The sequence below is a fragment of the Nipponia nippon genome, unplaced genomic scaffold (genome assembly GCF_047370975.1).
Source record: "Nipponia nippon isolate SJK-2023a ecotype South Korea unplaced genomic scaffold, ASM4737097v1 scaffold_3, whole genome shotgun sequence".
NCBI classification, from domain to species: Eukaryota; Metazoa; Chordata; class Aves; order Pelecaniformes; family Threskiornithidae; genus Nipponia; species Nipponia nippon.
In genome coordinates, this window is record NW_028262347.1 from 108,545,760 (window position 1) to 108,568,242 (window position 22,483).

The window sequence follows — 22,483 nt, forward strand, 5'->3', positions numbered from 1 at the left end:
AATCTGATACATTTAATACAGGCATGGTATATGTGCAATCTTGTCCAGATTTGACACAGTGGGGGGAGAAATTGCCCATCATCTTCATAAAAGAAAAAGGAAATTATTCATTAAAAAAACAAGCTTCATTTCTGGAACTGAAGGATGAGATGTTGAGCAGGAAATAGAAACAAAAGAGTTCTGAAAAGCCTGTCTGAACATAAAATAATGGGGGAACATAGGGAATTCAGGAAGCAGTAAGCTAGCCCCATCTTCTGTCTCTGATAAATGAAAAAGCTGGGGATCTGAGGAAAGAAGAAAGTAACTATAGGTGTTAGTTCTAATACATCTTTTCTTGCTTTTTCTGTATCCATTCAAAATCCCTAATTTTTCAATGATGTAAGGCTTTTTCTCTTTCTCCTCCCAAGAATATGCTATATAAACTTTCTTTTGTTTGTGACGAGAACAATGTAGTAGTACTCATGAAAAACTGAGGGGAGTTGCCCTAGCATTTTTCTGTTTTGGTATTTCTTCAGAGGTAATGCTTTTGATCTTTATTTCAGATTGACATTGGCTATGTTTATGATGAGCCTGGTAAGTAACAGTTACTTCAGAGCTTCTTTCCTAGCTTGAAACTTGAAGTTGAAATATTTCATTAAATTTCTAAAGTAAAAGAAGAAAATTAATGGAAAGTTATTTGAGATTGCTGCTTTAAGTATTAACTTAAAAAAATCCAACAATATAGAACTCCTTTCAGTGGTTTCAAGATGAAGTACAAGCACTTAAAATTTGGATATTGGTTTTGATATCAAAGACCTAAAATGTGAAAAATAATGCAAAAATATTTGATAATTATGTCCCTGAATTAGTATGCCACAACATTTTAACACCACTAGATTTCTTGTTTTGGATGGCACTATTGAGACCTGTCTAGGACAGAATAAATTTTTAAAATCATTAGTTTTAGGATAAAGCATGCTTTTGGAACAGTTGGCTTTGATTTTATTTCTGCCATTTTGTAATGGACATTGCTGGGGGCGGGTGGTGGTGTTTGTTTTATTTTAGGCCACGCAGTCATGAGAAAATGGCTTTTGCTGAGTGATCCTGAAGATACAAATTCAGGAGCTAAAGGCTATATGAAGGTCAGCATGTTTGTCCTGGGAACTGGAGATGAGCCACCAGTAAGTTTCATTTAAATGTTTTTCTTCCCCTCTCCACCCCATGGATACTTATTCCTGTCCCCCTGACATTTTTTGAATACTGTATAATTCACTCTGTGAGTAGTATTTAAAAGTAAGACAAGATTTACAAGTTGTTTCAAGGGCATCCAGTACTAAGTGGCTAACTCAAAGCTTATTTTGTTATCCTGTCCAATTAAGCAACCTCTGGACCAGCTCTGGGTGTGTTGATCTACCATCTGTAGATACTTCTTCACATCCTGGAAGAAGTAGAGATGTCTTAGCCTGGTGTTGCATGCAAACTAATATGTAATTCTCTTTAGCATAGCTAATCAGGCTGAGCAACATATTGATACCAGCTCCAGGACTAAGTCAAGAATGTCTCCTTTGCTATGTAATGTAGACAAGCCCATAGAGAAACCTGAGTACCAGAAAGCTCCAAATATTTGCCAGGTGAAAATCAGAGCCATCAATAATTGCAAGTTAGGCACAAGTAATTTGATGCATATGAAAGCAGTAGGTAGTTTTAACAATCCAATCCCTAACTGTCTGCTGTTCTGTCAAGGTAAAACAGGCCCTCTTTTCTGTGTGACATTTTTCTTACTTGACCATTGTCTGTAGTTTAAGTTCTGCTGTTCTTCCTGCCTGAGATTTTTGCATACTGCTACTCCTTAGTTAAGTACAATATGGTCCCCAGAACCATGGAAGATCTCCTTCCTGTTCCATATTAACTCTTCCTTTCTGCTATCCTCATAATTCTTGAAATCACAAGGATATGTCTTGTTATTTGTGGTGAAATCTTTTATTTCCTACTTATTTTTAAAGGAGGAAGCAGTAAGTTCTGGTAAGTTATATCACAGTTGTATGCATTTTCTAACTGCAGTAAGATGCCTTGCCACAATATTCATCTTGAGATAAAAGTATGAAAATTGCATGAAGTTGGCATTGTATGAGTGCCAAAATCATCATTATCTGATGGTGATGATTTTAAAAGTATGATTATAATGGGCTCCTGCAATTGAGTGCTTTAGAGATAGAAATGTAAGTAAAATAGTTTAGGTAGAATTAATTTTTGTGGCTTAATAATTTGATAAAATCTCATTGTTTATAATGAAACTGACAACAGTCTTCTATCTGAAGAGGGCACCAGTTTAACTCATCGCCTTAATTCTGTACATTACTCTGTCTTCCTTATATACCAGATACTATGTAGCACTGTATCTCCCAACAGGTTGAAAAAAGGGAAAGAGATAATGAAAGCGATGATGTGGAGAGCAATCTGTTATTACCTGCTGGAATTGCACTTCGATGGGTCACTTTCCTTCTCAAAATCTACCGAGCTGAGGACATTCCGCAAAGTACATAGCTTCTTACTACTTGTCCATCGGTGTATTTGATTACCATTAGAAATATTTGTGTTAGCTGTTCAGAAGCATTCCTTGAACATAAAAGGTCTTGAGTGTTTTACATTGTTACTTGAGCCAATAATTCTGAGATGGCTTAAGTAGCCCATTTCAAGTCCTTTGGTAATGCTCAGTAAGTCTACTTAATTCTTGTAATTTAATGTATTACCCATTAGATTAGTAATGTTAATCTGGTAGTGGCTAATGTTATTCTGGTAGTGGGAAAGAGTCATCTTCATTAGCCCTTCTTCAGTCGCAGAAATTACATGCAAGTATTGAACGTTCAAGTACAGTTGATCTGCAGATAAGCTGGATGTTCTGTGCGTGCCTAGCTCAAGTATACAGTGCATGTGTCAACTTCCTGTTGGATCCCAGTTCCTGCCCACTTAGAGGTTATCAGACAGCTAGTTCCCTGCAGCCCTGTTTTCCAAGGACATTTAGATCCTAGTAGATAAGTAGTACTGCTGATGGCCCCCTGCACCTTCCTTTTCTCAGCCATCCATTAATTCTTCTTCACAGGTGCTCATAGCTGCAGCTATTTTGCAATGGGGGAAAGGCCACAGGACTGCTGAAATCAGTCAGCTGTTGCTGTGATGGCCAAGGCAGTCCATATTGCCAGCAACCTGAGTGGCCACAGGAAATAAGTAACTGGAACTGGCTCTATCCCAGAAAGCTGCATGCAGTTTGTGGGCTATCAGTTGAGCATCATAAGCTTAAATAAACAGCCTTGGAGGGCAGGGGAGCTTGTAAGCAGTTTGACCTTAATTTGTTTAGCGAGATTTTACTTGTGTCAACCCTATATTGCTGAGAAAAGGCTCTTTCTCTCATCATATGCCATATGTGTTTTCTGATAGAATATAGGTGGCTTTTTATCCTTTCTTAGTATAATTTCTCACCTATATTTGTGACAACAAATGGCAATTTCTACAGGTACATGCATAATGTTTTTCAAATACAGCTATGCCTTTAAATTCGGGAGCGTATCAGCACCCCTTATGATGTTTCAAAAATTTATGTTCTTGAAATTGCTCCTAAGCTTAAATTCTCCATTTTTACCAGCAACACAGTTCAGAATTTTGTTTATCAGATTAGATTTTACCCTACCTAGATCTGTAAGCTGGTTGATTTCAGTGGGATTGCTATGGGCAATTTATTATTTAGGCTGAATAAATAAATAAAATAAAATAATAATAAAAAAGCATACACCTTAATTTCTTCTTTGACACCTCTCCAGTGGATGATGCTTTTGCACAGACTGTCAAGGAAATATTTGGAGGAGAAGCAGACAAGAAAAACCTGGTAGATCCATTTGTAGAAGTTTCTTTTGCTGGGAAAAAGGTAATTTAGTAAACACCTGAATCTTTGCATTCTAATTGTAGTCCTGAGAACAGAGTTCGTATGCCAAGATAAATTTTTAAGTTTACTGAAATTATGGAAATAAAAAAGCATTAGCCCTAAAGTTCACTTTGTAAAATGAGGACAAACTACAAGGTACAGCAGAATAGGTGTAAAGCTGATGACTAATAAAAGGAGTATATGACTAAATGCTAGGAACTGATGCATGCTAGATTGCTTGCCTACGGGTTGTTCCTGATTGCTTTTTGTAACTGATGGTACAGATCTTTCTGGACAGGTTAACAGCATTTGTACATTTTATTACTAATGTGTTCCTTAGAATACCAAATTTGAGCTGAAGCACAATTGCACAACCTATATTCATTGCTGGCCAATCTTTTTCCTTTTTTTTTTTTTAAGAAGAAAAATGTCAGTCCTTTATTATGTTATATAGTCAAGTTGCCACGCCCAGTAATGTAGAGGATCTTCAGTAGACATGACTAGCAAATAATATAGGCTCTCCAATAGAATATTATTCTTCATCTACTCTAAAATCATAAAGCAAGCTGGAATCAAGTCATTCCTTTGTCTCGTTTCTCTGCTGTGGTAAAAGAGATCAGTACTAGTGTGAAAGCACATTAAATTGTAGCTAGTGTAAATAGCAAGCTTTTTTCCTGTAGGGTAACTCCAGTCTCAGGTTTAAACAGTGTTTCAAAATTGTCTTTTCTCTCCAATAGTCATTAATGTTGCATATGCAGATTGGTTTAGCAGTATTTACCAACGGAAAACTAAGGGCTTGTTGCAGCATAAACCACTCAGGATTCATCATTAACTACTACCCCTCATCTTACCAAACAGAATATGATTTATCCTAAATCATAGACAGTATATGCTTTTTTGTCTTTTATCTTTGATGTGCTGTATCATTGATTTCCTTTTTTGCAGGTTTGCACAAATATAATTGAGAAAAATGCTAATCCAGAGTGGAATCAAATTATTTATCTTCAAATCAAGGTCAGTTTTTTTTTTCTTGTTTCTGTAAAAAGCAGTCATCCTTTTGGAACACAGGGCATTAACATTACAGAGATGAAATAAGTAATGGGTTATTCTATTTTAACTGCTTTTTTTTCAGTTTCCCTCGATGTGTGAGAAAATAAAACTTGCAATTGTTGACTGGTGAGTTATGATTTTTCATCAAAGTACTAGACAAGGTAAATTATATTAAGTGAAGAAAAGTCTGGTTCTACAGAAGATGTCAGGTATTTTTACAGTCTATGAGAGTATTTAAGCAAGTGTTCAAGTATCTTCCTTTATGGTTTCTTTACAAGAGACCTGATTAGTGTAACATGGGAGCATTGTTAATTTTGTGTGGTGAGCACTGAGGACTATCGCTATTTAGGGGATAGTGTAAAAGTCAGGTGACTTCTTCATGATACAGCCCACTTTTGTAACCAGGCATTACGATCTGTATTAGTAAGGTGATATAAAATGTGATATATATTCCAGGTGATATAAAATGTGTGTACACCATCTTGGAGTGCATTTAGTCACTGGTAGCTTGCTTCTGTGTAGAATGACCAGCATTATATTTAAATAAAATCTTTCTTTTTTTCTTTTTGTAGGGATCGTCTTACAAAAAATGATGTAGTAGGAACAACATATTTAAGTCTCTCAAAAATTGCTTCTTCTGGAGGAGAAGTTGAAGGTAATTGATTGAGCAGCATGTAACTTACTATCTTCTCTTGTGTTATGAGAAACAGAAAAATCAGTGTTCTAAGTATATTTTCCTATAGTTCCTCAATTATGTGGCAACAAGATTACCTGTTCCTGGAGTTTTCAAAACAATGCTCCTAGAAAACATACTGTGGGACTTTTCAAAGTAAAGTATTAAAACTTTCATGTCTAAACCACATTATCATGGAAATAGCAGTAACTAATTCAAAATTCAGTGTTCTGTTATATATAAAAGTTAATGAATTCATTAAATTTGTGAGTACTTTCCCAAATTCAGAAAACTATGTGATATCACAGTCTATCGTAAGATATGCAAATTTACTAGATACTTAATAAGACATTTAATTTTAAAACAATCTGGAGTCACTGTCTCAGAATCACTACTTCATTGGGCACTAGTAGACAAGACTTCTTTTGCCTCCTTACAAGTGTGTCTGCTCTTTCTCTGGGAAGAGAACCTAAAAGCTGGGGAAAGTTACTGAGTAGTTAGCCTACAGGAACCATCTAGAACCATCTGCTCATTTCCTGTATGCTACAAGGCTGCTTTCAGGTACCGGGGGAACTTGGATCAGTCTTTGCTCTGACCAGTAGCTGACTAGAAATGGGCACTGCATCTCATTGCATGAGTGCTCCAAATTACTACTTAGTAACCCTTATTTTCATAGCTTCAATGAATGAAGATTTTACTTGCAATGCTGTGATCGCAGAAAATTAACTTAGGTGCTTCAATCAGTATAGGTGACTGGATATGTAATTTCATAAAAACTAAAAACAAAAACTGATTAACTGCCATAAAACAAATTTTGTTAGGCAGGATATGAAGTTCCTAACGTGTTGTCCCCATTGGACAATACCTTTGTAATAAAACTCTTCTGTACAATATTATAAGAAATATTTTTTGTGCCAAGATTTTGGGAAATATAAAAAAAAAAAAATCCTGTTACATTTATGTTCTAATACAATGTTGTGATTATTGATTATTTCTTTGTGATCTATATCTATAATCTCCTCTTCATTTTGTAGCAAGATCTTTCATACAATTGAGCCAGCTCCATGGCAAGGATTCTGTGTTAATTTGCCAGAAAAAATGTTTTGTCTTTTTAATGAACATAGTATGGCATATTACTTGTCCATAGAGAATTGTAAAGTTCATGGCTAAACAGGCTTAACATTTATTTATCTGACTATCGACACTAGGTTGAAGGACACTGGCTCAAAACCATTTCCACCATTGCCACAATGAGAATCTAAATTACTATCTTTTCTGTTGTGTTTATGAAATCTATATGATATGTACTTGTCTGGGACAGACTAGTTTGTCCTTAAGTTGGTAGCTATGTCAGGAGTTTAAAAACAAAATTAGTGGCTGCAATCCTGTAGTGACTTGAGCCAAGTATTTATCTTATCAGATGGAACTGCATTTTCAGTTACGTAACTTCAAGCTTATAAGCCAGTCCTCTTAGAAGTACTGCTGTTGAAGTAAGACTTTGTGCAAACATTCTTTTCATATATCCCAGACACAACCAGAGGCAAAAGAAAGGGTTACAGAAAAAGGCAATGGGAAATCAAAGACAGAAAGGCTGGGCTGTTGGGGAAAATTCAGCTCTGGAGAGATCACTTGTACTACCCACATAAGTGTGTAACCTGAACTGCTGCTGAGTCACAGCTTGTTTATGCTTCAAACCGAGGCACTTAGTAACTGGGAAAATCTTATTTGGATTCTCTCTCTACTGAGGTACTGACATTGGAGTAGCCATTTCCATGTAAACTTGCAGATTATCTTCCCTCGAGGTCAACGCCATGCCTGAAGCCTGTTCTGGCTTCTAAAGGATTGGGAAACTGAACTAGTCTCTGGTCTTCAGTAAATGAAGATATCCTAATGGGACTGGAACTGTAGTGGTTTTCTTAAACGTCCTTAGGATTTTAAAATAATTTTTAAAATAAAATTTTATTTTGTCAGAAGGAGAACTACACAAAGCTGAAACAGAAGCATCAAAACAGTATATTTTGTCAGCTACATGCTGGTTTTTTTTTCTTTGGAATTTGTGCACGTAGAGTAATACCTTCATATTTTAATCAAGAAGCAAAATTCTAGCCCACATGAACTTTATTTTTTCTCAGGTCTTCAACTTTATTTTAAAAGCAGATTGCTTTGAGATGTATTTGTTTTTAAAATGCTATTGTCACTTGTCATATAACTTCTTCTCTTTTTGTAATATAGAATTTTCATCTTCGGGAACAGGGGCTTCATCATATGAAGGTTTATATCTTCGTCTGTTACTGATTTTGCTTTCCATTGCCCAAACTGAGAAGTATTACCCAAGAAAACCCATCATCTTAAACAATATTTTTTAATAATTACTTGTCTAAAAGACTTCACCATTATGATTAAAGAGTATCAAACATAACTAACTGTATACAACAGTTTTGGCACTGGTACTGGTTTGAAAATGTTTCTGTTTGGCTGGTGCTTCAAGCTGTATTTTAGAGTTGAGCATGCAATTGCTTCAATTATAAAGTTCTTAGTCTAACAATGGCTTGCAATTTTTAACTTAGCTATGAGATCGCAACTATATTTGCAGCTGCAGAGCCCTGCAGAAGTAAATAACTGCCCAAAATAGTTAGTGGCTGTTTTGCTTATGCCTAGCTAGCTATATAAATAAAGTCTGAAAAATGAAATCCGATTCTGTTAAAACCTGGAGAGATGGCTTTTTACATAACTGTCGAGGTTGACACCCAGTTTTGAAAGACTTTGTGGTAAATATTTATATAGTGAGAAATAAATACAGTTGGCATGCAGTTGAAACATAACATTCATCCACACAAACACTTCGTTTACTATCTTTCTTCCTTAATAAAGTAATATTAAGTTAAAGGTTGAAATAATTTTTTGGAATCACTTTCTGTAATATGTGATCATCAGCCTCCTAAACGTAAACAATTGCATTTTAAATGTAAACAAATACAAAAATATTATTTTTATTTGAGGTTTGGAAGGAGGTTTTTTGTTTGTTGTTTTGTTTCGTTTTAAAATTTATATTCTCTTTAATTCATTGGCATCAGTAAGTAGTGAATGTATTAACACAGATCTGTACCTTAAATCTAGTCATATTGAGATCTGATGTGAGCAGTTCAGTGTTAGAATTTTTAAAAAATTGAATGGTATTCCAACAAGAATCTGAATTCTTTTTCATTCGAATTTCGATCCGTTTCTGATTCAGATGTAAGGATGTGAAAGTATCTAAACGCAAAATAGAGAACTGCAAATCTTTATTTTATGTTTTGCAGATTTTATGTGATGTGTTGACAGGAAATTACATCAAGACGTCACATTCATTTTAATTATCCATTTCTGTCACTCAGTAGTCACAGTGGCAAAGTCATACAAGGTGTAGTCTTTTATTTTCACTTTCTTATCTCAGCCATCCTTTCCTGTGATAAATGGATCCTTCTTTGTGCTGCAGGTCACTCTAAGTGATATCTGTTGCAAGCCTTAGAACCCAATTCTCATCTTTTTTTATACCAAGATCATTTGTTCAAAGACAAAAGCTAGGATACAAGAAGGAAAAGAATATAACATCTTTTCTGTTCACTCAAAACTATGCAGTGTTTTTCTGCATGTGTGTTGCTTACCTTGTTCTAATTCTCTCTCCACTACTCATCAAATTTATCAATCGATAGCCTTGGCACGTGTTTGATTGTTAGTGAAAGAACAATTAACTCCCTTAAGTATAGATTTTAATTGGCTCTAAAAAGAGCTTTTTAGAATCTCATTCATCTAATAAATTTGCAAGGCATGAATGCAAACCCAAAAGATAACAGTAGTAAGACAACTAAGGCTTCCCTACATATATATTTTTCTGCTAAAAAACAGAACACTGTTAAAAAATACAAAGTTATGACGGTAAGCGTTAGCACTGGGAATAGCTTTTCAAGTTCTTAGATATCTTAAGTATCTGAAAATAAACAATAGCTTTGGTGTGCAGTTTCCTAGCTTAGCTATTAAAACTCACAAAAATATCTAAATCCTGATTGATTTTTTTTTTTTAGCTAGATGAAGACATTGGGAAATTTTAATTTGTTAGTCATGGAATAAGAATAGTATACAAATTAAAGTTTATTGTCATTGGAAATAACTGAGAATTAACAGAGTTTGCAGACTTTCAGTCTTGTATGCATTTTATCTTACTGAAAAGGGAGTTTGTGAGAAATAATGCACTGTAGCAGTTAGGATTAGAGTTTGCAGTAGTCTGTGTTTTACCCTGAAATATAACCGCAGAAAAATTATACTAAAAATTAGAACAGTAGGATTAACTATGCTAAACAGTAGGGTTTTTTTCCGCTACAGTGTGCATCTTTTTTGTAGTTGTTTAGCTAGAACAATGGCCTATGCATTTAAATAATTGCAAATGTGGTTTTACTCAGTTTCATATATTTCTAGAAAATACGTTTTCTGTTAACATAAGAGTGTATTACTCTTTTACATAAATGAAAACCTGGTATTTGGAGTGGGGCAGAAGTTCTGTTTATTCTGTGATTTTTTTACTGCATGAAGTAGAATCTAGTAAGTATATACAATGAAGAAGGAGGTTAAGAACAAGTACAGTCACTGGTATAATTACTTTAAATTCATATAGTATACCCCGAGAATAAAGTGCTCTTACTTTACTAATAACTAATAACTAATTAATATCTAACATTTGTTCTACTAGGTTTGATAGTAATATTAATTGTTTTTCTGGCTCTGAATGATAATTAACAAAGATATAATGGTAATGTTTTCTGTTAGTAAACTCAGGAGAAACTGAAGTTGGCTTTTTACCAACTTTTGGGCCTTGTTACCTAAACTTTTATGGAAGTCCAAGAGAATACACTGGATTCCCAGACCCATATGATGAATTGAACTTTGGAAAGGTCAGTTTCTTTATTCATTGTTTTTAATAAAAGGATTAACCCCAATTGTTTCCAATGAATTTAATGGGGTTTTTTTGTTTCACATTACACTCCCTTTGGTGTTTCTTTTTGAATAATATTTTATATTTATGATTAATAAGGAAGTATGACAGTATTTTCCATCTTTATCTGGTTTTGTTTTAAAGCTGGTTTTGTTTTAAAGGTGTTTTTGAAGGAGCAGCAGTGGTTTTGATGATTTTCACTATCTGCATCTCTGCATGAATTTGTATTTCTTATTTCCTTGTTTTCATAAATATATATTTTTCACTTGTAGCATTAATTAAAGCCAACTGCTTTAATTTGTTTGTTCATATATGTACATCCATGCCTTTGCAGAAGTTTTGAGAACACTTCAGTGTAGCCAGAATCATGTACAGCTAAAGAAAGAGTATGCTACTTTAGTAGAAATATATAAAATTGGATTCAATGTGTGATTATGTTACAGGGAGAAGGAGTTGCTTATAGAGGGAGAATTCTTGTTGAACTATCTACAATACTTGAAAGCAAACCTGATAATAAAAAGTTAGAGATGATTCCTAATGATGACTTACTGGTTGTTGAGGTAAATCCTTGTTTTGTTGTCAGTATTGATAATGGAGATGTGCCTCAGCTGGTTATTTTTGCGGAATGATCTAACTTACTAAAATTGAAACAATTGAGTTGACTCTCAGAATTAAGAGAGGTGGTTATCGATGGTGTGGCTACAAAAATGTCATACCTTCATAGCATGAAATGTTGATTTGAAACATTTTTATAATCTCAAATACAGTAATTTATTATACACACATTACATCTTTTTGGTTGCTTCTCAGAACCTAGTAAAAATATTTAAATTATTATTTCCATTAAGAAACTGCTATTGTTTTCTGTAGTTGTGGATCCTGTTTTACAAATACTGAAATACAACTAAAAAGGTTCTTCTTGTAGAAATACCAGCGCAGACGGAAGTTCTGCTTGGCCGCTGTGTTTCATTCTGCTACCATGCTGCAAGACACTGGTGAGCCTATCCAGTTTGAAGTTAGCATTGGTAACTATGGCAACAAGTTTGATACCACCTGTAAACCTTTGGCATCAACAACTCAGTACAGTCGTGCTGTTTTTGATGGTAAGGATGCTGCTGGTATGAGGATAAAATCATGTAAAATTCTCTTTTCAAGGTGCTTTTATATTTTTGGAATGACAGCCCTAACTGCACTATAAACTTATTGAAAATGTGACAGAAAAGAACATGTGGCTCTTCATAGCTTTTGAGATGAAGTTAAATTTATGGAATACATGCTGCAAAGCCTGCTGAAGTTATTAAAGAAATTTGCACAGAATTCAGTGAAATCTTTTGACCGTGTACTAGATGTGCACAGGAAAATTGGCAAGAAAAAAAAAATCACATTATTTTACAGGTATCTTAAAAACTAGGGAATAAATAGGGGAAATACCCTTTGAACATTCTGATTTAGAAAACAATAAAAACATGTTTTTAAACCAGGTATCTGGCAGCCTAGAAGAAACCAACCTAGCTAGATCACAGGAAAATATATTTTGGCTATAACTTTTTTTATTAACTGTAAACAGTAGGAGTTCTTTTTTTCTATGTATTAAATGAAGTAATCAGGTTTACTCTGGAAAATAATTATGTGAATATTTTATTTCAGGATACACTTATATTAATGTGCTATCTACATTGGTAAATTATGGGAAAGAATAATGAACACGTTAAGAGATAATTTATTGAAAAAAAACCATTGGATTTTGAAACAGTTTGAAGTAAAAGTTTACCATCCAACAGATGCTACAGTGGCTGAAAAGTACAAATCCTTTGATAAGTTTGGACTAGCTTGTACATTATTAATGAACTGTAGTGCATAAATGAAATAAATATAGCAACTTGTGCAGTGTACAGTATGTATTCCTGCCATAAATTCTAACTCTAACATACAAATGTTTCACACCAGGTAATTATTATTACTACTTGCCATGGGCAAACACGAAGCCAGTTGTAACACTGACTTCTTTTTGGGAGGACATAAGTCATAGATTAGACCCTGTGAATGTAATCCTTAACATGGCTGAAAGACTGGTAAGACACTTAAGATCTTTCTTTTGCTGATATGCTTTTCATTTTTACTTTTTTTCATTTAGAGGTGTAATCAAAACATGACATTTTGAGCAAATTATGGAACAGTTTTCTGACACTTTTCCCTCCTTTTTTTCTATTCAAAATTAAACATAGCTCAGTGTAACAAATGGCACTGCTAATTGTAGGTCTGTATTCTGGCAAAGCCCACCACAATCCTGCTTGAATCTTCAGGGAATTCCCACAGGAAGGAAGAGTCCTTGGTGTTGGTTAGGGGCATGTTAAGTCTGTAGAACTGTTATTTGCTTTGGAAGTTAGGTGCAATGTCATGTATTGTTAAATACAGCGAGAAAGAACATAGGAACAGTCCTGTTAAAAATGAATCAAGTTTGAATATCTTTTTATTTAATTTTCATTTGGGCTTTATACATACAAATAAATAAGATTAAAGTCTTGAAACTCATATTGACCATAAACCACAATGGAAGTTTATAAGTGTAAATCCTTTTCTTTTAAATTCCTCAGCAATCCAACTTAGCCACCTTAAAATCAGGAATGCAGGCTAAAATTTCTGAAAACCTATTAGCTGAGATGTGGTTGAAGCTGATTGATGAACTTACAGAAGATATAAGGTAAAAGTACCTTTTTTATCTCTTACGTTATCATTCTAGGCTTGCTCAGAATCTTTTCTATTGCCTTTACTAAGTCAGAAAACAAATTTTAAGGACTATAAAACTGATTACCCCTGTGAATTGACCTGAGAACTGGAATTCCAAAAGTCTCTGAAAGTAGTAAAACAGCATGGATATTGCCAATGAAGTCACCCATCTAGTTTTGTAATTCTCCTTTATCTTCATCACTGACAGTAATAAAACAGCATCTCTTGAAAAAAATCTATGGCAGGACTATTCTGAAAATGTGAAATTGTGGATTTCTGCTGTCTTTCTACCATCTTGCCTTCTTTAGAATTCCTCATGTACCTTTTGTTTACCCATGTTTCAATGTTATTTCTGACACTGAAGAGGGAGGAAATCCCGTGATTTACTGGTAAGCTCAGAGAAGAGTTCGTCTTTTCAAACTTGGCAGTGTCTTTGGAAGTTTTTTTTTTTAAAGTATCATATTAAAGACCTCTTAATGACCTCTGTTAAAGGGATATAGTCATTGGTCTTTGAAAAGCTGCCTTTTCCTCAAACCTCCGCCAACTCAAAAAACCTCATTTTTCCTGGGCTCTACTGTGATGCTATAGGATTTCTTGGTTCCACTGAATAGTTACTCTGCCCTCTGGTGACTCAGAAGTTCTGTGTCATGGATTTCTTTTGGAGTTCTTTGATGTTTTCATGCCAGAGGGTTAGAAAACTCTAGTCATAGACACAAGCCATATTTGTGTATTGAGTTTCTGAGAATTTACAGTTTCCAGTGAAGGAAAGGAACCTAATCTTGGTCTGAAGGCACTGATTTAATCTTAGAGATGTACATTCTGACAATAATTTTCTAATTTGAATATATAGGGAAATGGATTTTGCTTGGTTTGGTTAGCAGCAATTACATTAAAGCATAGACGTCAAGCTATTCTATGTTGGTGCTTGTTATGTAAGCACAGCATTTCCCTTGCTTACTGTAAACACTTTGTCAGGTGGAAATCTCTGCAGAAATAGATGCTATAGCACTATTCCGGTGGTTTTCAGTCACAGGAAATAATAGCACTCAATCTGTTGCCACTATATGCATGTCTGCATTTAGTGCATGGCTAAATAAAATCCACTTAGATTATTAACCATAATAAAAATTCTCTTTTCAGTAAACCGTTTCCCCTCATAGAAGGCAAATCTAATATTACAGTCCTTGACACTCAGATAGAAAAACTGCGCCTCAAGTCTCTCAAACAGATTGGAGAAGCAGCAGCAAGGATGAGAAATGAAGCTACTGATGTGAAAGCCACTCTGACAGAAATTGAGGATTGGTTGGATAAATTACTGCAACTGAGTGAGGAGGTTAGTACTACACAATACCAGTGATTCAGTTAGTTTAGAAATAGCTGTCCAACACAAACTGGTGTCATGTTCACTGCTGATCAAGCAATATCCACTCTCCTTAGAGTAGTAATTTTAGATGCTGTGAAAGTAAACATGTTCCCCTGTGTAATTAGGATTTATTTAAATATAATGTTCTAGTGTGTTAGCTGTCTTCACTGAGCATGTGTGTTGGGAAATAACCACTCTGTAGAACAGACTCTATTCTGTATAAGGTGACAGTATTTTGTCCTTTCCTTTCTTCCAGAATTGCAGGTCACATTGCTGGTTCAGGGACTGCAGGATATATGTTGTACTTCTGCAGCTTGTTAGTCATAGTAATCAACTTCTAACAGAGTTAAATCTGTTTGTGTTTTTTAAATTTTTAGCAACATCTTAACTTTTCATCTCTGTTATCTCATAATTGGTTTTCACAGCATTGTGGAAAGGTTTTGTTTTTTCTTTGTCACTTCTGCTTTGAAAAGTTACTGATTTAAAAAAAAACGAGCAGTTAATTTGGCAGACTTGCAGCTAACATACAAAGGTGTGCACAAAGCTGCAAAAAAATAGTAGGCTGTTTCTGTCTTCTGTTAAAAGTCTTATGATGATCTACCCTTAACGTGGAAGCATTACAAGCACTTAAATATGTAGCAGGTCAATCCAAAGCATTAACATTTGAGATCAGTCACTATAGTCGCCATAAAGTAACTGAGATACAAAATGTCTCTAGAAAAATTTGCAAAAGATATAGGAACTGTTTTTTTTAATAAAACTTACTCGCTTTCCAACAATCTCAATGGTATTTTTAATGATTGTTTCAGAACTATATATTGCATTACTTGCAAAATAAGACAATTTCCACTATTTATCATAAATTTATGTTAATTATTGATTCTAAGTGATAAATCCTTTGACATAAATCCTAATTTATGTTTCTGTTGTCTAAGCATTAGATTAGTTTAACATTCTGTTAATTGCCATTCTTAACTTTCTTTTCCCCACAAATAACCCACAGCCACAAAACAGTATGCCTGATGTAATCATATGGATGATCCGAGGGGAGAAAAGACTGGCTTATGCTCGTGTTCCCGCACACCAAGTGCTGTATTCTACAACAAGCCCCGAATCATCTGGTAAATATTGTGGAAAGACCCAAACAATCTTCCTAAAGGTACTTTTTTTTTTCCCCCTTTAAAAATAATTAACTCTGACTTGCTAAATTGTGATGCCTTCTAACATGAGCATGAAACATGCAAACAAACTATGAACAACGAGGTGTCAAAACTCAGGACAGATTAAAAGCCAACTGCATATACTTTCTTCAAAATATCACAGAAATTGTAATGTAAAGTTCATCATAAGCCAGTTAGAACCAGCATCAGCCCCAAACTCTGAGGCTTTTCTGAAAGAGCTCAAAATTGTGATAGGACTTTTAAAGTGTTAATGGGGGTTGATGTTTTGGGGTTGGAAATGAATGGAGGCTTTCAAAGGGAATAATTAGTGTAAGGCAGAGAAGTTCCAAAAACCTATTCAAAGTTTTGGATGGTTTTCTGCAAGTAATATAGAGTGTATCTACACCCAGAAGTTCCCTACTATCTCTCTCTGCATTGAGTCTTATTCTTGAGTAGGAATGCCTTTCTGCATTTAAGTTTATATTGTCTTTAAGTGGAATAAACTTAACCAGAAGAAAGGCAATCTGACTGTAGAACATTTACAGAGCATTTACAGAGTTTGTCCATGTGTTAGTAGTTATATTGATTAATGCTTCAATGCAGATAAGCCTATATCTTCATGTTTTTATGCAAGCCCCCTTACCATGCATGTTATGATGCATTGCTTCTATATTTAGTGAACTGTTCTGACTAACCTCTGAATTTCCAGAGTCTCCTTATGAGAAACACTAACATCAACACTGAAGTTTTAAGTTATTGTTATAATTAAAAACTCATTGCTGGATGAACTTGGGAGAGAATATACAGGAACAAGGATGATACTACTGTTACTGTGTTTGGTTTTTATATGCCCTAGGCAGGTACCATTTAAGGAATGTTTCCTTCCTGAACTATTTATTATTGGCTTTTGAGGAAATGCAGTACAGGAAAAGATAAATAAATAATGTATTATTACTTATATCTCTATGTTATTGTATATATTTTACTGAAAGCTACAATACCTGCATAACATAACAAAGAATAACTTCTTTTGTTCGTGTGCCAGTACCCACAGGACAAGACGAAAGATGTCAAAATGCCTGTGGAGTTGCGAATTAACATTTGGCTTGGGCTCAGCGCAGTTGAAAAGAAGTTTAATAGATTTGCAGAGGGAACATTCAGTGTTTTTGCAGAAATGGTATGTCCGTCATTGCTTTCTTACTTTAAACTTGGACATGAGTGTTAGGAATTCAATTAAATTGGAGCCCTTTTGAATTTTTTTTTTTTTTTTTGCATGCTGGGCAGAAAGGGAGAGTAGTATTTATTATACTGAAACAAGTAGACCCCATTCAAGGCAATTAACGATCAAGTCCATTGTGCCTACCAGACAAACTTCAGCAGACCAGATTCTGAACTGGTTAATCGGGTAAAAATCTGGTTAACTCCAGTGATTTCAAAGACATTTATTTTAGATTTTTATCAGTGTAATTAAGATTGGGATCTAGACCATTATGTTTTGACATGTGAATAACCCTTTTATTTTAATTGCTGCTTCACTTCTACAAATGATACTTGGATACAGGTGGTTTTGCTTAATAATGGCTCTTTTGTAGCAGTAGAAAATTTACTGTTACAGGAAAAACTGGTCAAAACCAGTAGATTTTGCTGACAAAAGGCCATACTATGATAACATTTCAATGGTAAGAGTTGACAAATTTGAAATAAACATGCTTGAAATAGTCCCACAGCATATAATAGAGATTTTGAATGATAATGGTAAGTGGCAGGTGTCTTTTATATGCCACATCACCTGATAGTGCATATAATCCAGTATCAGTATAATAGCTAATGAAACAATACATTTTTACAGAGGCTTGTGTCACCATTGCACCTATACTTAAATATTTAGTAGTGCTGTAGTAAGTCACTTAAAATAGTCATTTATTTAAAAAGCCATTTTATGTTCAAAGCCATTATTTAAATATAGAGTTTGAGAGGCTATTGAATATCTCATTTTTTGCTCTTCACACAGCAATCCAACATTTTTACAGGAATAAGAGCAGAAAACTCAGGACCATCATAAACTACAAATAATTCCATTAGCATAAAGGAAAATATACTATATAAACTGGGCTGACATCAAAATCATGCCCCTGGTAGCTTCCATGATAAGACTATAATTCAGTTTTACATGTTGCAAAAGAAGAGATAATAAATAGGAGGAGATTTGAGATGGAAAAGAATGAGAGGATCATGCATTTAGGAAATAGAAGAAACTTGTTTGAATAATGTAATGGAATTTTATTCAACAAAGCTTTAATTTGAAGGAAGTCTGACTGTAGCTGTAGAGAGACATTAAATTGAGAAGATAGTTTAGTTTAGCAGCAGAATCATTGTTTACCAGGCAGCATAGAAGGAAATGAAAGAAAGAAATTAATCATGACATTGCAGACTGATGTGGGAAAGGAGTACTTAATTTCAGAGAAAGGAAACTTACAGTAGAATGTTTCAGTTGTAACAGTTACATAAATCTCTCTTTTTTTTCTTTCCTCCTAAAAGCTTTTTATTATTCCTAAAGTACTGATTTTTTTCTTTCTTCTCAAACAGTATGAAAATCAGGCTCTTCTTTTTGGCAAGTGGGGTACCTCAGGACTTGTTGGTCGCCACAAGTTTTCCGATGTCACAGGAAAAATCAAACTGAAAAGAGAGTACTTTCTACCCCCAAAGGGCTGGGAGTGGGAAGGAGAATGGATGGTTGATCCTGAAAGAAGGTCAGATTTTTTTAATTTTATGTAGGCAAGAATAAAGGAGTTTAATCTCAGAGTGTAGAGTAAAAGCTCCTCTCTGTTTTCTTGTCTGAGAAAGAGATTTTAAGCTGAACTTTTTAGGACAGCAAAAGCCAGCCAATAGTCAAAGCTAGTTAATAACACTAAAATTAACGTTACCTTTTTTAAAAAGTAAAATAAAACATACAACAGAAAGAATACATCCATTTCCTTGTTACCAGCTTATGGTTTAGAAGTCCCCATGTGATGATGGGCTATTGCTTATATTCTCTGTGTCTCAGTGCCTCATCTTTAAAAAAGGGATAATAATAGTTTTCCTTTCCTAGAAAGCTACTGTAAGGATCACTTGTGCCTATGTGAGGTTCTCAGATCCTGCTATGATGGTTTCAGACAAGACCCTTAGACAGCTAGATCTTCTACAGATAGAAACTTAACCCTGACATCCAGTATAAATCTGCAGTTCACGTTGTATCAACACCATTGTAGCGTTTGCATGGTCGTTCACGTACAGTGGATGGGGTTTTGTGTTTATTTCACTAAATGTTGAGAAGTTCCATTGCCCTCATTAAACAACTGTCACAGGTTATTTCTCAAACTGACTCAAGGCAGGGGTTGTTTTCAGAGCCTAAGGTTGTGGTGCCATATGACAATTCCTCACCTGGTGGACCGAATTCATGAGGTGTCAATCCTCCCCCAGCTCTAGCAGGTTCAGTCTTGCTCTGTCAGAGATTTTCAACTCCTGAGTTGTGCCAGTTCAGCTATTTGTGTTGCCACACTTTAAACCAGACTGGGTAAATTATTTCTTTCATAAACAAAAGCTAGCATGAGAAAGAGATTATTTTCTTTTTTCTTAAAAGAAAAGGTTCAGCCCATTTTAAATTCTTGTTTTCTGATGGTAAAAAAAAGTACAGGACTGTTGCTATAGAAAACTGTGCAGGAAAAATATGTGCTATTATTTGATCCATTTTAAAATCATATCAGTTTATAGGTATGAATGGATGGATTTATTTTCATATTCAATTAATAGTTTTTATTTCAGTGAATAATCTGACATAAAGAAAAGCAATAACAGACATGGAGATGTTTTCTCAGTGGAAAAAAACCCTACTGTTAAAATGCATAAGCATGTTTGTGCCTTGCATCTGCTTTTATTGGAAAGTAATCTGCATGGCTTTATTTGACCAGCAGATGGCATTTTAGAACATACTTTACTGCTTTCTGAACCACGGTTAATCACAAGTGGAAACCAAGGCTATTTTGTCTGATTTAATGTTCTCTTATTTTTTTTACTTGCAAGTTAGAAAAATATTAGACAACTGATTACTTGCCTTGACAACAGTATAAAGGGGAGCAAAATTAAGAACATTGCCAAATTTTAGTGCATAGCCAAATATATAAAAATTAGAGGTGCATATAACTGTTATGTGCAGTCTGCGTTTTCCTACATTTAATATATGAGGTTTTTTCTTTTTCCAAAAGGAAGCGTTGAAAGCAGTTCCTGAATAACACAGCAGTTAAAACACTCCTGCTAGTCACTCATGAGTAATGTTCCTCCTATTGCTTACTACTACTGGAGTTGCTTCAGTTTTAGGAAGACATTCTAAGGAAATAAGTAGCAGTCATATAGATGAGGGCTACGATGTACTCTATTAATAAATAGAACTTCACAAAGATGGACAATCCAAAATTCCAGCACATGTTCATATTCTGTGCATTGTTTCTATATATTCTCTGTAGCTAACTAAAATACATTCAGTTTCGTATTATATTTGCTTTGGACTTGCAGTTTGTTGACTGAAGCTGATGCTGGTCATACTGAGTTTACTGATGAAGTATATGAAAATGAGAGTCGCTATCCTGGAGGGGAATGGAAAGCAGCTGAAGAAAGTTACACAGATGTGGTGAGACTTATATTTTCAACTGGATAAGTAAAGGTTTAAGAGAAGGAGTTCTAGGATTTGCCACACAATGTATTTCATCTACTAATGCACAGAACTGTTATGTTTTCCCTACATAAAAGAATGGAGAAAAAGCTCCACCGCCACGTGAGTTCACATGTCCTCTTGGATGGATGTGGGAAGATGATGCTTGGAAATCTGATTTAAATCGAGCAGTGGATGAGCACGGTAAGATTTACTGTTTATCTGCTGATTATTATGACAATCTGTCATAGCCTATTCTGAGGGAGGACGCATGTCAAGACTCTAGCAATGTCCTGAGCATGATAGTGGTTGCCCTATGGAAAAATGTCAAGGAAATATTTGGATAACAGTTGCTTAAAGAATCAGATAAAATGATATTGAGAAAGTGTTCACTGTCTGCATCTGTTTCTATTTCCATTTTAATCACTGTTCCATCAAATTCACTGTTCTCATTGAGCCTTTCTTGGATCAAAAGGGAGCAATATTTTGAACAGTATATGTAATAAATGCCTTTATAAGTGACTACTAGAGTGAGAATCACATACTCTAAGAAGCTGTACATTGGTCTTAACTGCAGCAGCAGATGACAATTTTGAGCCAAAAGCTTTGACAAATTAAAAGAAAATGAAGGCTAATGCAAACAACAGTCTACTAACATGAGAGGTTCCAGTTGGGAAAACTGTATGTATAAACAGTGTGCTTGGAAATAGAACCCATCCTTGTTTGAAATAAGTTTCCAAAACATTTTTCCCAAGTCCAGTGTTAACGCAGTCCAATGGTTAGGATCGGGTCTGTAAGATGTGGATTAGTAGCAGTAATTGGGTTATTTTTAGAGAAGTCAGAAGCTTAAGTTGAGACATGAAGCCTCTGTAATTGCACCAAGAATATGTGGCAAACCCAGGTTTGGATCTATCTGGTAGTTTAACTGGGAGTCTTTGGCCAGGGGACGAGTCACCAAGCAATGCTAAGAGGTGAATTAGGAGGTCTGGGGACCAGAGGAAGTCAGGGACCTGTTTGTGTTGGTCACACACCACAAAAGTGTGTGAAGGATTCCTATGTTGTTGAGAGCAGAATAACTGCGCTGAATTTGTGTGGGAAGGGAGCCATGCAAGACTGATCAGGAAGAAATCTTAACAGTATGCAACTGATTATTTGGCAATTCTGAAATAAAAGAGACTTCAAAGTCTTTCTGTGAAGAATCTGATGCTGCTAGACAAAGTTTTTCAGATTATATGTACTACTAACCTGATCAGATTAGAAAATCCTATGCACATAGAGCCACCGTTTTTCCTGGAGTTGCTTTGACTTTTATATGCTTGTTACTTACACTAAATTAAAACTGTTACCAGCTTAGAAAGTTGTGATATAAACAACTTCATAAGACTATAATTTGGCTTCTACAGCAACAGGAAAAAGCAGTCAATCTTTCATAGCAAAGAATTTACAGGACATTACTTTGATGGTTTGGGAAAAAAAACAATGATAAAAGCAAAATGGAAGGTCATAGAAGATTCTGGGAAGCCTGGAATTTTGCAAAACTATCATGAATTTTAATTTATTCTAAAACAGCTGAAAACTCTCAAATAGTTGTTGCTTTTAAATATTAATGAAATAAATAGTTATTTGAGTAGAAAAAAAAAATTCTTAAGGAGTACTGATGTCTGTCTTAACTGGAACCTCTGGTAGGAGTCTGCGGTAACTTCTTAATAAGAGATCAATCTAAATATAAGTGTGAGTCCTAGATACCTGACAAGTGAATTATAATACGTAGAACCAAAATACACTAACAGATTTACCAATTCTTAAAGTTTTATGATCAGAGTTCAAATAGTTGGTGTTCCTTTAAAAGCCAAGCTGCTGGAGTTGTGAGACTACACAGGATGTTCCACTCTTATTTAAAAATAAGGATGAGTTTTCCCTGTGGTGAAGTATGAAAATGTGCTATCAATACACCTAACATTT

General features: G+C 34.8%; 1 protein-coding gene across 4 annotated transcripts in view; it reads left to right on the top strand.

Moving 5' to 3' along the window:
- The window catches only part of MYOF (myoferlin), a 73,197-nt gene that overhangs the window by 25,468 nt on the left and 25,246 nt on the right, over positions 1 to 22,483 (top strand). For all 4 annotated transcript variants that reach the window (XR_015706390.1, XM_087765006.1, XM_087765004.1 and 1 more), the window contains exons 10-28: positions 543 to 573; positions 1,045 to 1,160; positions 2,389 to 2,515; positions 3,795 to 3,898; positions 4,841 to 4,909; positions 5,028 to 5,071; positions 5,518 to 5,600; positions 7,851 to 7,889; positions 10,419 to 10,543; positions 11,028 to 11,144; positions 11,510 to 11,687; positions 12,532 to 12,656; positions 13,179 to 13,285; positions 14,452 to 14,644; positions 15,678 to 15,833; positions 16,880 to 17,011; positions 18,421 to 18,584; positions 20,386 to 20,500; positions 20,620 to 20,725. Coding sequence is in view for 3 of the 4 variants with exons in the window: in XM_087765006.1 (XP_087621132.1) it covers positions 543 to 573; positions 1,045 to 1,160; positions 2,389 to 2,515; positions 3,795 to 3,898; positions 4,841 to 4,909; positions 5,028 to 5,071; positions 5,518 to 5,600; positions 7,851 to 7,889; positions 10,419 to 10,543; positions 11,028 to 11,144; positions 11,510 to 11,687; positions 12,532 to 12,656; positions 13,179 to 13,285; positions 14,452 to 14,644; positions 15,678 to 15,833; positions 16,880 to 17,011; positions 18,421 to 18,584; positions 20,386 to 20,500; positions 20,620 to 20,725 (2,131 nt within the window). In the remaining variant the exon portion in view is untranslated. The remainder of the gene's footprint in view (positions 1 to 542; positions 574 to 1,044; positions 1,161 to 2,388; positions 2,516 to 3,794; positions 3,899 to 4,840; positions 4,910 to 5,027; positions 5,072 to 5,517; positions 5,601 to 7,850; positions 7,890 to 10,418; positions 10,544 to 11,027; positions 11,145 to 11,509; positions 11,688 to 12,531; positions 12,657 to 13,178; positions 13,286 to 14,451; positions 14,645 to 15,677; positions 15,834 to 16,879; positions 17,012 to 18,420; positions 18,585 to 20,385; positions 20,501 to 20,619; positions 20,726 to 22,483) is intronic.